Source organism: Mobula birostris, chromosome 23 (genome assembly GCF_030028105.1).
Source record: "Mobula birostris isolate sMobBir1 chromosome 23, sMobBir1.hap1, whole genome shotgun sequence".
NCBI classification, from domain to species: domain Eukaryota; kingdom Metazoa; phylum Chordata; class Chondrichthyes; order Myliobatiformes; family Myliobatidae; genus Mobula; species Mobula birostris.
The window spans coordinates 20,830,013-20,845,609 of record NC_092392.1 but is presented as its reverse complement, the minus strand read 5'-3'; the positions used below and the strand labels follow the sequence as shown (position 1 = coordinate 20,845,609).

At 40.3% G+C, this 15,597-nt stretch overlaps 1 protein-coding gene across 4 annotated transcripts in view; it reads left to right on the top strand.

The window, feature by feature from the left end:
* Positions 1 to 14,599, top strand: part of sfmbt2 (Scm like with four mbt domains 2) — a 226,443-nt gene extending 211,844 nt beyond the window's left edge. For all 4 annotated transcript variants that reach the window (XM_072241179.1, XM_072241180.1, XM_072241177.1 and 1 more), the window contains exon 21: positions 9,586 to 14,599. In XM_072241179.1, coding sequence (XP_072097280.1) covers positions 9,586 to 9,732 — 147 coding nt within the window. In that variant the 3' untranslated portion in view covers positions 9,733 to 14,599. The remainder of the gene's footprint in view (positions 1 to 9,585) is intronic.
* Positions 14,600 to 15,597: the final 998 nt, after the last annotated feature.

Below are 15,597 nucleotides of genomic sequence, written 5' to 3'. Positions count from 1 at the left end.
TTAAGTTCAAAATTCGTTGAGGCAAAATAAAAAAAAACATGATGAAGCCACGCTCAGGTTGGAGGAGCAAGACCTTATACTCCCTCTGGGTAGCCTCCAACGTAATGGCATGAACACTGATTTCTGGAACTTCTGATAATTGTCCCCGCCCCCACCCTCACCATTCCCCATTAACTGTTTCCCTCTCTCACCTTATCTGCTTACCTGCCCATCATCTCCTTCTGGTGCTCCACCCCTCTCCTTTCTGCCGTGGCCTTCTGTCCTCTCCTATTAGATTTCTCCTTCCCTAGCCCTTTATCCCTTTCACCGATCAACTTCCCAGCTCTTTACTTCACCCTTTCCCCTCTCCCTATCATCCGACACCTTGTACTACTTCCTTCCCTCACCCTCCCCTCAACTTCTTACTCTGACTCCTCCCCTCCCTTTCCAGTGCTGATGAGGGGTCTTAGCCTGAAATGTCAAGTGTTTACTCTGCCATAGTTGCTGCCTGGCTCACTGAGTTCCTCCAGCATTGTGCGTGTATCGCTCTGGATTTCCACCATCTGGTGGAAATCTGCAGGTTTTCTGATGTATCTCAATAAACAGGACAGAAAACTCCTGTTTGTCCTCCAAATTAAAGCATTGAAAATGGACGCTATCCACTTTATATAGGTAGAACCCATTAAATGTAGGTGGTGTGTGAATAGATTCTTTACCGACTGTCCTCGGAGATCTTGCAAAATATGCAGCTTTATCAAACTTGAAAACACTAATTAGTGGAAGCGTAATAACCCTGAGGCTGGAGTCTAATAATTCTGTAGTAGACCACGTTCTATAGGGATAACTGACACAGAAGAGAACCGCACATGCTTTATAAATTACCCTTATTGTTTTATTTGAATGCCGCAGTCAATTATATTATTTGGAATGACCTAATAAAAATTAAATTAATACTTCTAATGGTCATTAAGAGGCGAGCTTAACAATGCTTGACAGTAGTGAACTATATTACCTCACAGATCAGATCAATGTTTAAAGAGCTTCTGCTGTCACAGATTCGTTGATTGTGGCTCATTTCATATGAATAACATTGTTGTAAGTCTGAATGAACTTGCATTTAACTGCAAACCCATCTTTAAGTTTGGTTTGTGACCATTGGGACATATTATCTGGGACCCAGCAAGGTTTGCCTGTAACTTGCTCTCAGAGGCCACATTACTAGGTACCTCCTATACCCAGTAAAGTGGCCACTGAGTATGTGTTTATGCTCTTCTGCTGCTGTAACCCATCTGCTTCAAGGTTCAATGTGTTGGTGTGTTCAGAGATGCTCTTCTGCACACTATTGTTGTTTGAGTTACTGCTGTCTTCCTGTCAGTTTGAGCCAGTCTGACTTCTCTCATTAACAAAGGGTGTTTTTGCGCACGGAACTGCCACTCACTGGATTTTTTTTGGGTTTTCGCGCCATTTTCTGTAAACTCTGGAGATTGTTGTGCATGAAAACCCCAGGTCAGTGGTTTCTGAGATACGCAAACCACCCCATCTGGCACCAACAGTAATTCCATGGTCAAAGTCACTTAGGTCACATTTCCTCTCCATTCTCATGTAACAGCAACTGAACCTCTTGACCACAGCTGCGTGCTTTTATGCATTGGGTTGCTGCCACATGATTGGCTGATTAGATATTTGTATAAACCTAATAAAGTGGCCACTGAGTGCAAGTGATGTTCCCTGCAGTCCAAAGATCTCATTACCTCATTATGTAGTACTCTGCTGTTGATGAAATAAAAATTCTCCCAGAGGTTGTAAACTTAAATAAAAAATGCCAACAAATTAAAATTGCACCTTGCCTTGATTTTCACAAAATTATCCACAAAGAATTATTTGTTCTGCAGAACACAAACACGACAAATCACTGCTCCAATAATAAAGCTATATAATCCAATTGCTGTACATTTTTTTTTAAAAATCTGATACAAATAAGAGCATTTACATTTAAGCCAGCATTGCAGTAGTGTGACCAAAACAGATGCAGTAACATCTAAGCAGCAAATTTGCAAACCTTTGCTCACCCCCCTCCCATGGCTCACCAAGTGCTGATAATTCCCTGGCAAACTGCTCGAGTTTTTATTGGGGAGTGGGAGGAGGAGTTGCCAAGATAACAGCTGCTATAGACAATGAAGGGAGTGAGTGACAGGATGCCAAACAGGGTTAACTCAGCCTTGACAATGGTCCGTATGATCTGGACGGAGATACAAGGAAAGGAATTTGCAGCTTCACCAAAAGCATTGAGGTAAGCCTGCAGCTTACTTTAATCTACGGATGCACAGAAATAATAGCCATTGCAGAGGATAATTTTTTGAATAAAGCATTAAGTTATGAATAAATGTAGAACATTCTTCTCAAATGTCAGTATTCCAAAGGGACTTTGAACTGGAATACATTTTATCCATTTTTTTCTCTTTATGGAAAATGATATAAATGAATAATTAAATGAAATGTTTTAAAAGCAAATGAAGGCCATCAAATAGTTTTCTTTACACCCAAGAACATAACTGGCCATTTAGTTCAAATCATGTCAAAAGGGAAAAAGCTTTGCCAAGGGGGGAAGAAAAGCAGATGCTGGAAGACCAAAATACAGTCAGAAATTACTGAAAATCATCAGAAGTTTGGCAGCATCTTTGAGGACAAAAAAAACAAGATGTCAATGGCCTTTCATCAGAGCACTCACCAACCTGAAATACAAACATGCTTTATCTTTCCACAGATGCTGCCTGACCTAGTGAGTGTTTGAAATGTTTTTATTTTTAATCTTGGAACCTTTGCCTAGTGGGAAATTCGTACTAAAGACATATTCACAGCGCAGTGCCAGTAAAGGGTCTGGGCCCAAAACATTGAATATTTACTCATTTCCATAGATGCTGCCTGGCCTGCTGAGTTCCTCCAGCATTTTGTGTGTGTGTGTGTGTGTGTGTTGCACATATTTCCAGTTTTGGTTTTCGTGAGCATTTTGATACATTCAGGATTGAATAAAAAAGTACATTCCTTAACACAGTGTAACCACTGATGATGTATTTAAAGGATATTCCAAATGCAAATGAAATATTGTGTCAGCAGTTAACATCTGTTTTTATTTTGAATGGGCTAAAGAGCAAAGCTTCTCCAAAAGTCCTAGTCACTCAGCTCCACGATCTCCCTAGAGACTTGTGCGGTGATACAATTAGGTAGGAGAGCGGAAGCAAGTTTATTGTAGACTCAGCAGAGTGTAGATGCTGGAAATCTGGAGCAACATACAACGTGCTGGAGGAACTCAGCAGGTCACGCAGCATCTATAGAGGGAAGTGAGCAGCTGATTGAGCATTAATGTGTGCAATTGGGAAAAGTAGAATTTTTAAGGGAAAACTGTCTGCAGAGATGCTCTTCAGTTGCATGAGAGTTAAGATCTCAGTTTCTTGATTAAAGACATATTATGTATTTACTGCAGACTCGTTTATCCTCCTGCCTTTGACGGGTAATTGGTCACCAGAATGGAGACTCCACACTTATCTAATGAGTTTCTATAATTGTCTGCTTTGGATTCTGATACAAACCAAATTCTTAGAGATACTGTGTCTCCAATGGGACATCAGTTATGTAAACATAACCACAACAGAATTGTCCTGTGGACCTTTTGGGGCTCATTTCTTCCTGAGTACTCCAAGATGTGACCGGGTAAACACATGGAAGTCCTTTAAAGATAAAGAGTAGCGTTGTTTTTTTTCCCCCACATGCACATCAAAACATACAGTCAAATATGTAGTTTCACATCAACGACCAAGACAGTGCAAGGATGTGGTAGCCACACACCCGGCACCAACATTGCGTGCGCATAACTTACCATAACGGTCTGTCTTTGGAATGTGGGAGGAAACTGGAGCACCGGGAGGAAATCTACATGGTCACAGGGAGAACGTACAAACTCTGTACAGATAACAGCGCGAATTCAACCCTGATCACTGTCGTTGTAGAGTGTTACACTGACTGCTGTGCTGCCCTACTGCATGGTCTGGGATATGATTCATTTGCTGTTATTTTGGCATTGCATCCGCATGAAATCAGAGGCAACTTACACATCTATGGTGCCATTAACAGAGTAAAACATCCCTAGTTACTCCACAGGAGTATTTTGATACTGAGCTATCCAGGAGCACATTAAGATAAAGTACCAAATGCTTGGCCAAACAGGTAGTTTTTAATTGAGGAATCTCCTGTAAAATGATTGAGTTGAGCCCAAGGACCGGTGTAGATTCAAGAGCAAAGGTTTCGGCCTTTATTCATCCAGCTTGTGTTTGTAGCCGTCCCTTTTCACTCAGCTTCCTGGTGCTCATTCTGGCCGCAATACTGTCTTCTCTACTTGCCTCTCCATCGAGGGAAAGACATAACAAGATGCTACGTTGTTCGTTCACAGCAAGGCTCAATGCTAATCAGTATGCAGGAATTACACTAGCATACAAAATAAGGTGGACAGTAGTGTAGCAGTTAATGCTTTACTGTGCTAGCTGTAAGGTCAGGGGTCAATACTTGCCATTGTCCGTACGGAATTTGTACGTTCTCCCTGTGACCGTGTGAGGCTTCCTCCGGGTGCTCCAGCTTCCTCCCACTTTTCAAAGACGTACAGGTTAGGGTTAATAGGTTGTGGGCCTGGAAGCATGGCAACACTTGTGGGCTGCCCCCAGCACATCCTTATTGCAGAAAGCATGCATTTCACTGTATGTATTGATGTACATGTGATCAATAAAGCTAACCTTTATGCTGGAGGAGTGCAGCAAATTAGGCAGCGTCTGTAGAGTGAAATGAACAGTCGAAGTTTTGGGCTGAGATCCTTCATCAGATTTCCATCATCTGCAGTATCTGCAGTATGTTTTTACAAGAATTGTACACTCAGTGGCCACTTTATTGGTACACCTGCTTGTTAATGCAAATGTCTAATCAGCCATTTCTGCAGGTGAAAACGCATGGTGAATGAGAGAGGTCAGAGGAGAATGGCCAGACCGATTCAAGCTGAGAGGAAGGCGACAATAACACAAATAGCCGCCTGTTACAACAGTGGTGTGCAGAAGAGCATCTCTGAAAGTACAATGCATCAAACCTTGAAGTTGATGGGCTACAGCAGCAGAAGATCACGAACATAAAAACATAGAAAACCTACAGTACAATACCAGCCCTTTGGCCCACAATGCTGTGCCGAACATGTGCTTAGTTTAGAAATTACCTAGGGTTACCCATAGCCCTCTGTTTTTCTAAGCTTCATGTACCTATCCAAGAATCTCTTAAAAGACACTTGTGTATCCGCCTCCACCACCGTTGCCGGCAGCCCATTCTACGCACACAAAACTCTCTGCAAAAAGAACAACTTACCCCTGACATCTCCTCTGTACCTACTTCCAAGCACCTTAAAACTGTACCCTCTCGTGCTAGCCATTTCAGCCCTGGGGGAAAAAACCTCTGACTATCCACACGGTCAATGCCTGTCATCATCTTGTACACCTATGTGGCCACAAAGTGTAATTCTCTTGAAACTATCCGTTGAATGGTCCTGTGTTTCAGCAGAAAAAATAATTGGCAAAAATGAAACCAATAAGTATGCGGTTTTCCTTTCTAAAAAAATAAATTGAAGCCAGTAACAATCAAATTGTAATTAAAGTTACAGGACTCTATTCTGGAGATTTTTTTTTGGAGGAATTGTAAAATCCACTGATGACATTGCTGACTGTTTGAATGGTCATGTAGCCTGTTAATGGTTGTTTGGCTCCACTAATCTCCTGGTCATTTTTACTTGCTCTTTATCCACAGTCAGTAGTGAAGATCAGACCTCCCTGTGGTGCATGGAACATAATGGAGGCTTTGTTAACCTCACTTCCAACAAAGATGATGAAAAGCAAACCGATGTAGTGGCCATTACAGAGACTTGGCTGGCACCAGGGCAGGAATGGATTCTCAATATTCCTGGATTTCAGTGCTTTAAAAGGGATAGATAGGGTAGAAAAAGGGGAGGAGGGGTGGCATTAATGGTCAGTGATACTATTACAGCTACAGAAAGGGTGGGTAATGTAGCAGGATCCTCTTTTGAGTCAATACGGGTGGAAGTCAGGAACAGGAAGGGAGCAGTTACTCTACTGCGGGTATTCTATAGGCCCCCTGGTAGCAGAGATACAGAGGAGCAGATTGGGAGGCAGATTTTGGAAAGGTGCAAAAATAACAGTGTTGTTATCATGGGTGACTTTAACTTCCCTAATAGTGATTGGCACCTGATTAGTTCCAAGGGTTTAGATGGGGCAGAGTTTGTTAAGTGTGTCCAGGATGGATTCCTGTCACAGTATGTGGACAGGCCGACCACAGGGAATGCCATACTAGATCTAGTATTAGGTAACGAACCGGGTCAGATCACAGATCTCTCAGTGGGTGAGCATCTGGGGGACAGTGACCACCGCTCCCTGGCCTTTAGCATTATCATGGAAAAGGATAGAATCAGAGAGGACAGAAAAATTTTTAATTGGGGAAGGGCAAATTATGAGGCCATAAGGCTAGAACTTGCGTGTGTGAATTGGGATGATGTTTTTGCAGGGGAATGTACTATGGACATGTGGTCAATGTTTAGAGATCTCTTGCGGGATGTAAGGGATAAATTTGTCCTGGTGAGGAACATAAAGAATGGTAGGGTGAAGGAACCATGGGTGACAAGTGAGGTGGAAAATCTAGTCAGGTGGAAGAAGGCAGCATACATGAGGTTTAGGAAGCAAGGATCAGATGGATCTATTGAGGAATATAGGGAAGCAAGAAAGGAGCTTAGGAAGAGGCTGAGAAGAGCAAGAAGGGGGCATGAGAAGGCCTTGGCGAGTAGGGTAAAGGAAAACCCCAAGGCATTCTTCAATTATGTGAAGAAAAAAAGGATGACAGGAGTGAAGGTAGGACTGATTAGAGATAAAGGTGGGAAGATGTGCCTGGAGGCTATGGAAGTGAATACTTTTCTTCGGTATTCACCAATGAGAGGGAACTTGATGATGGTGAGGACAACATGAATGAGGTTGATGTTCTGGAGCATGTTGATATTAAGGGAGAGGAGGTGTTGGAGTTGTTAAAATACATTAGGACGGATAAGTCCCCGGGGTCTGACGGAATATTCCCCAGGCTGCTCCACGAGGCGAGGGAAGAGATTACTGAGCCTCTGACTAGGATCTTTATGTCCTCGTTGTCCACGGGAATGGTACCGGAGGATTGGAGGGAGGTGAATGTTGTCCCCTTGTTCAGAAAAGGTAGTAGGGATAGTCCGGGTAATTATAGACCAGTGAGCCTTACGTCTGTGGTGGGAAAGCTGTTGGAAAAGATTCTTAGAGATAGGATTTATGGGTATTTAGAGAATCATGGTCTGATCAGGGACAGTCAGCATGGCTTTGTGAAGGGCAGATCGTGTCTAACAAGCCTGATAGAGTTCTTTGAGGAGGTGACCAGGCATATAGATGAAGGTAGCGCAGTGGATGTGATCTATATGGATTTTAGTAAGGCATTTGACAAGGTTCCACACGGTAGGCTTATTCAGAAAGTCAGAAGGCATGGGATCCAGGGAAGTTTGGCCAGGTGAATTCAGAATTAGCTTGCCTGCAGAAGGCAGAGGGTGGTGGTGGAGGGAGTACATTCAGATTGGAGGATTATGACTAGTGGTGTCCCACAAGGATCTGTTCTGGGACCTCTACTTTTCGTGATTTTTATTAACGACCTGGATGTTGGGGTAGAAGGGTGGGTTGGCAAGTTTGCAGATGACACAAAGGTTGGTGGTATTGTAGATAGTGTAGAGGATTGTCAAAGATTGCAGAGAGACATTGATAGGATGCAGAAGTGGGCTGAGAAGTGGCAGACGGAGTTCAATCCGGAGGTGGTACACTTTGGAAGGACAAACTCCAAGGCAGAGTACAAAGTAAATGGCAGGATACTTGGTAGTGTGGAGGAGCAGAGGGATCTGGTGGTACATGTCCACAGATCCCTGGAAGTTGCCTCACAGGTGGATAGGGTAGTTAAGAAAGCTTATGGGGTGTTAGCTTTCATAAGTTGAGGGATAAAGTTTAAGAGTCGCAATGTAATGATGCAGCTCTATAAAACTCTGGTTAGGCCACACTTGGAGTACTGTGTCCAGTTCTGGTCGCCTCACTATAGGAAGGATGTGGAAGCATTGGAAAGGGTACAGAGGAGATTTACCAGGATGCTGCCTGGAGTAGAGAGTATGCATTATGATCAGAGATTAAGGGAGCTAGGGCTTTACTCTTTGGAGAGAAGGAGGTTGAGAGGAGACATGATAGAAGTGTACAAGATAATAAGAGGAATAGATAGAGTGGATAGCCAGCACCTCTTCCCCAGGGCACCACTGCTCAATACAAGAGGACATGGCTTTAAGGTAAGGGGTGGGAAGTTCAAGGGGGATATTAGAGGAAGGTTTTTTACTCAGAGAGTGGTTGGTGCGTGGAATGCACTGCCTGAGTCAGTGGTGGAGGCAGATACACTAGTGAAGTTTAAGAGACTACTGGACAGGTATATGGAAGAATTTAAGGTGGGAGCTTATATGGGAGGCAGGGTTTGAGGGTCGGCACAACATTATGGGCCAAAGCGCCTGTACTGTGCTGTACTATTCTGTGTTCTATGTTCAAACGCTGATATTTCCACAAACACGAGGAAATCTGCGGATGCTGGAGATTCAAACAACACACACACACACACACACACACACACACACACACACACAATGCTGGTGGAACGCAGCAGGCCAGGCAGCATCTATCGGTAGAGGTACTGTCGACATTTTGGGCCGAGACCCTTCGTCAGGAGTAACTGAAAGAAGAGATATTAATCTTACTATCTCTTCTTTCAGTTAGTCCTGACGAAGTGTCTCGGCCCAAAACGCTGACTGTACCTCTACCTATAGATGCTGCCTGGCCTGCTGTGTTCCACCAGCGTTTTGTGTGTGTCACTAATACTTACTCTCACAGCCGGTACTGGAGTACTGTCATTCTTATACCTCAAGCAGATGGAGGATTGGCCATAAGCGATATGAGGGGCCAAATAACCTGCACCTCCAATTTCTACACTTCAATGTTGGAGGTATTTTTCTTTGGTTATTTGAAGTTTCACAATCATAATGGTTCATTTATGTAACTCACTGGACTCTGGATTGTAGTGAAAATCAAAGGCAATTAGGGATTTTATTTGCCAAAACTCTACTAAGGCACCACTGTATGTTCCCATTTCCCTCAGAGAGATATCCATTATCTGTCCCTGAATTTTGGAAATAGTGTACTTTCTGATCATTTTCTGATACGTGCATGGATGGGAGGGAGGAACAGGGCTTGTTTTGCGTCAAAGCTTACAGGGAGAAGGCAGGAGAATTGAGTTGAGAGGGATAATAAATTGGCCACGATGGAATGGCAGAGCAGACTTGTTGGGCTAATTGGCCTAAATCTGCTCCTGTGTTTTATGGTTTACCTTTCTTTATATAGTGTGTACAAAAGGCTCTGCTGTTAAATAGTGCTGACATCATCCAGAAATCAGTAAATAACTGGAATATTTACTTTTGTCTACCCACAGGACATTGATGGTCAGGCACTGCTACTCCTAACACTGCCAACAGTCCAGGAATGTATGGAGCTTAAACTGGGTCCTGCTATAAAACTATGTCATCACATTGAACGAGTGAAGTTTGCTTTCTATGCACAGTATGCTGATATGTCATGAGTTCCTCTACTTTGTCCAGATTGGCTCTAAAAAGAACGCTGGACCAGCATGTTCTGATTGAACACAGCAAGACTGATTACCACCTGATATACAGCCAGCCGGAGAAATACTGTGAAGTAGATTTCTTGAATGTTTTTTTTTAATTTGCTGCTCGACTAAATTTGATCAATATGAAGTAATGTAACTGTAAAAGGGCCTCTTTTACTTAAAGATGGATATTACAAGATATTTAAATCAGATCCATCACTAATGGGCACATGAAGACAAATCAATCTAATGTGAACTACTTCCGAGATTTGCCTGGAAGTGGGAAGGTATCCATGGACTTGGATTTCGGTGATAACAGCAGCCATGTTGACAACGACTCGTAACTTGACAGGCTGAGCCTTGCTGAGACTTCAGGCTTTATTTAAATCCCTGATATTTTAGTATGATAGCAAGTGCACAGATTGGAACGAACGGAGGAGGAACAAACTGGATCTGGAAGCACTGGGCACACAACTGACAATGGTCCGTCAATCTGCTTTGTTTGTCAATTGAACAATATTTCTGTACAATCCTTCTGGCTGTTTAGATTTGGAGGTGATATGCAATTTGACAGTTGGTTCTGAGTACAATGAACTTGAGTCACAAGAAGATGCTTTAGCTCCATTGCTACTAGTGTAGAATTTAGACCAGAAGGCAGTTTTGCTACATTTTCTTCAAATTTATTGTATAAACCTATGATCAGTAGCAACCAAAAAGTTAATCCAGTGCAAGACAAATGAGAGCACAGTTACCTATAATTAACTAGAGCAGGTAATTGTAACCCAGAGCTGTGTAAGGTATTATCTCTGCAGTAATACTCATACAATTGATGTCTGAAGAGTTTGCTGACACTGGTACAATACAATCTGGTTTTTACTTCATGCTTTTACAAAAAGAAAAATATAATTACCTTGATAAGTTCCTAGTGTGTAAACTCGAGTACTGGTAATTTTAAAGAACATTACTTTTTTAGTGCGTTAGCATGGGATTGTTTACAAATAACATGCCACAATTTTATATGTATTTGGGGCCAATTTAACAAGATGTTTTGACCTTCAATGTGGAGAAAACAAGGTTGGCCATGTTGTAGAGAATAAGATGAATTGCCTCAATTGGATGAATATGTACTTGCAGGAAGAATCAGCAAGCATTAGGTATAGCAGTAATTTTATAATCTTTCTCTTTGAGAGATCCCTTGTTAATGTATTTTTTTGTGGGAACTCAAAGCAGCGTATTGAAGTATTGCTCTATGCCTGCAGTGAGTCATTTCTTTATTATCATTTATCATTATGCATTTCAGTCAGCAAAACAATAAAGCAGAGAAATCAAATGCCAAACTTATTGCTTCAAAATCTTTTTACAAAGTAGAACCGCAGTTTGAAACCCAGGTTATACAAAAATCCCTTTGAGTGTCTAGATTTTAATAATCTCAGGCAGATAATAATCGTTTGCAGTTATCTGGTTCCTTATAACATTGTCATATTTTAACAGTGCTTCACACAATGCTTAGCTGTTTTGGAGCACAGTGACTTTGTAAATGACTGAAACATTTTTACTGTGTAGATTAATTCATACTTTAGTATTAGAATTAAAATGTAATATATTTTATGTATCAAATGTTCAGAGATTAAATGTATTCTTCAAATAAGACACCCATGTTAATCACATAATTTCCATGGTTTTTTCATGCAAAAAAGTTTATTTTTAAGAAGAATAATTCTGTAATGACAGTGATTGTGTATATCACACCTTTGTAATTCCACAAGGAGTTAGGAATAGCAAGGCTTCAGTTTCCTGCACCACAGGACTTTTAATGTTGAGTGTAACTGTGGTGTTTTTTCTTTGTTACTTGACAATCCTTGTATCAGACACAGATGGTGAAGGGCTCAGGTCTGTTTCTTAACTCATTATGTTCCCCTAAGCATTAAATGACAGTCAAACTTGTTCGATATCTCAGATGATCTGCTCTCCCAACCACTGGTGTGTACTGTTCAATTTGTACACACAGGATATTTGTGTGCATTCAGAGAATGCGTTTGGTGTTTCTGCCTAGAATCAATATGGTATGTATGCTTACTGGTTCATTTTAAAGCCAGCAACTAACAAAGTTGATCCAAAGGTATTAAATGACAAGTGGCCTCGTGTGTCAGTAAGCCACATGTTTTTTACCATAAATTAGAGCTTTTCTAGTCTAGCAATGGGCAAAAACAGATCTATGAGTAAAATGTCCTGGAATTTAAGACAATTAGGAACAAAATAAACACACCAAATCAACACCCTAAATATTTCCATTCTTTTTCCTGGTGCTAGATTGCTATTTCTGGAGTAACACCATGTTGCATGTACATCCTTTGTATGAATTCTTCAGGAGTGCAAGTTTGATACTTAATTCTTAGCTCTAAAGTCCGTAAATGGAAGTGTGAGTTTAAAAAAAAACGAACAAATTACTCATTTGTCATCGGCATTATTCATAACCTTCTGTACGATGTTGTATGAGTGATACATATGCTTATCGAACACAAATCATGGTGATATAAAAATGCAGTGCAATGATTTCAACTGAGGTAATTTCAGTATGTGCAATCCTGTCCTACATTATATAAAAAATATATATATCTTGCATAATGTGTTAATTCAATTTTCTAGTTGTCATTGGTGAAGCCTCTAATGATGTCAATATTCCGCACTAAATAAACATCTCGGTACACCATTTGGGCACGAGATTGTGCAGATGCTGCAAATCCAGATTAATGCACACAAAATGCTGGAGGAACTCAGCAAGTCAGGAGGCATCTACGAAAAGGAATAGGGAGCTGATCTTTTGGGTCAAGACCCTTCAGGAACAGAAAGGAAGGGGGAAGAAGCCAGAATAAGAAGGGTTGGGCGTAGTGAGTAAGGAGTACAAGCTACAAGGTGATAGATAAAGCCGTGGGTGGGGGTGGGGCAAAGTGACAAGCTGGGAGGAGGTAGGTGGAAAAGGTAAAGGGCTGAAGAAGTGGTCTGATAGGAGAGGAGAATGAACCATGGGGGAAAGGGAAGGAGGAGGGGCACCACAGGGAGGTGAATTCTGGCTTCTTCCCCATTTCTTTCCAGTCCTGCTGAAGGGTCTGGAACATGGATTCCTTTCCATGGATGCTGCCTGACCTGTATAGCATATGGACAAGAATGTGGCCTTGGTAAAGCTGATGTATATGCTGATGAATTGTCTAAACATACAAGGAAGGACACTTATAAAATTAAGAATATCTTAAAAAGTAAGGATTACAAACATGATTTTTAAAGCTACCATTATCTAAAAGAAAATTACAACGGAAAAGTGAGGGGAGTAATCTTTGTTAAAATATTCAGCCTTGAATTTTAGCATTGAAACCAACTTTAATAATTTCCCTACCCACCAAATAGTATATTCAATGTTTTGGAAATCTGACTTTAGAATTTACATTTCTTTGGAAGAATTAAACATATATCAACTAGACACAGTTCTGTTTGTCTGTACAGAGCTGTGAAGAACAGGGGAAAATAGTATATTTTAAAGGAATTGGAATCTGGTACTGTATTTCAGAGCAATGTGGAAATGTGTTGCAATGTATACTGTACCATTTTGCTTTTAAACCAGGAATCCATTTAATATAGCAAGAACATGTACTAGTTCGTAGCTGAAGACATTTTGTTAACTAATCCATGAGAGTTGGTAAATAGTTGCAGAAAGTACTTCGACAAGCTGTGTGTCTACTGAATGTTATGTTGACATTGGTAGGCCTGATCGGTGTTTTATTTTAAAAGCAAGAGATTCAGGAGATGCTGGAAATCCAGGAGACAAGCACAAAATGCTGGAGGAACTCAGCAGATCAGGCAGCATATATTGAGAGGAATCAACAGTCAACATTTTGGGATGTGTCTAATGAAAGGTCTGACCCTTCTCTGATGACCTTGACCCCTCATCAGTCTGAGACCAAAACACTGACTGTTTATTTATCTCCACAGGCACTGCCCAACCTGCTGAGTTCCTCCAGCATTACACGTTTGTTCCTGTTTTTTTTTTATTTTAATGCATTAATATATAACACAATTTTTGAAAAGTGGATCTTAATTTTACCCAAGTATGATTTGCAAAATCTCGATCTGTACCATAATAAATGGCAGCATTGTTTGTATTAATGGGAGCAAGATTAAAGATAAACTAATTTCACTCATTATTATGGTATTCTGTTATATTAATCTTTTGATTTCATTCAGCCTGGTAACATTCTGAAACAAAATCAGATCAAACACCCTGAATAATAATATTAGATCACATCAGCAGATAAAGTAACAAGGTTTAAAATGGACACCACTATGCAAAAAAAAAGTGCAGGAAAATGAAATAAGTGGTAATCATTTAGAGATCTGGTAGAATTCTGCTTCAGAAAACACATCAAATGCACAATAAAAGATCAGTGTTTGTAGCTGAAATAGCAAGAATGATTGGGCAGGTAGTAAAATGCACATCGAATCTGCTACTGTCTAATTAGTGCCCGACCAAAGTTGAATTTCAACCCCTTGGTATGATGAAGGGTTTTGATGTACAAGTTACTGCAAAGCAGTTATTGCTTTTACTTTGTTAATCTTCTGTATAAATTTACAGTTTGTATATGTGCTCAAAAAATTGCACATCCCATTTTAATGTGTATATGATGAATGATGGTTATAATTTTTAAACGTAAAGCATATATCAAAGTGGTTTTTATTCCAGAACAGTGGAAAATGTACAGATGACAAATGAAACTGTGCATTGTAATAGTTTCTTGCATGTTGTTCTTAATGGACCTATATTAAATGCTGTTGCTGCTTTATTTCTGAAGGAAGATTCCTTGCGTTATTTGTCTATCTAGCCTGTTCACATTTTGTATATATTTTGAAGGTTTAAATATAGTATTTCTATGTCACCGCGTTTGTCAGGTAAAGTGCTTATGATTTCTGAAGCTCTGTTTATCTTATAAAAATTCAATAGCTGCTGGAATCTAATAAATGTACGATCCAGTAAAAGAGAAGCTATTTTGGTGAGAGTGCATTTAGTCAGAAATAATTTCAGTAAAAATATTTCAAAAGCCTGTCAAAGGAAAACGATATGTCTTGGGGGGAAAAATATTTAAGCTTACGTATAGACTGAATGGATGCTATGTTTAAATAAAACACCAAAGATTTACTGCAAAGGCTCAACAGGCCCACTTGATATTTCTCGATTTCCCAACAGGCTTATCTACATTTTCTAATCTGTCTGTTCAGCTGATTGGAATTTTAGATTATTTATTAGCAACAATTAATAATTTCTCTCATCTCATTATAGCTGAGCAGCTATGGAGGCAAGTGCACAGAAAATTCTGACCATGCTAACTAAGCACAAACACTGCTTATTGATAGTAAAATAAATTACCAATGAATTAAAGAAAAAAACATTTTTCACCATGAAAATAAATGGCGAGGCATAACTCAAACTATTCAATAACCCTTTCAATATAAAGGACTCCTAAAACAATACTGGTCTTCAGTTACATTGTGTCTGTTAGGTATGATTTCTGTTGTAATGATAACTGAGGCAATTGAGGTATATAAAATAGAACATAATAACACTTGCTTTAGGAAATTGTTTATTTGCACATACAAAGTCCACACCTAAATTGCCTGCCTTATTTTAAGCTTGGGGTCAAACAATGAATTCAGTCCTTGCACTTATTGCTAGTTGCAGGTCTTCAAATTAACAATCGGTTCAGGAGCTCTAGGTACATAAAGAGCATCTTTTTTTGTTCACTTTCATAGAAGAGTGCAGTTCATTAGAAAATAGTCCTCAGCCTTCTGAAT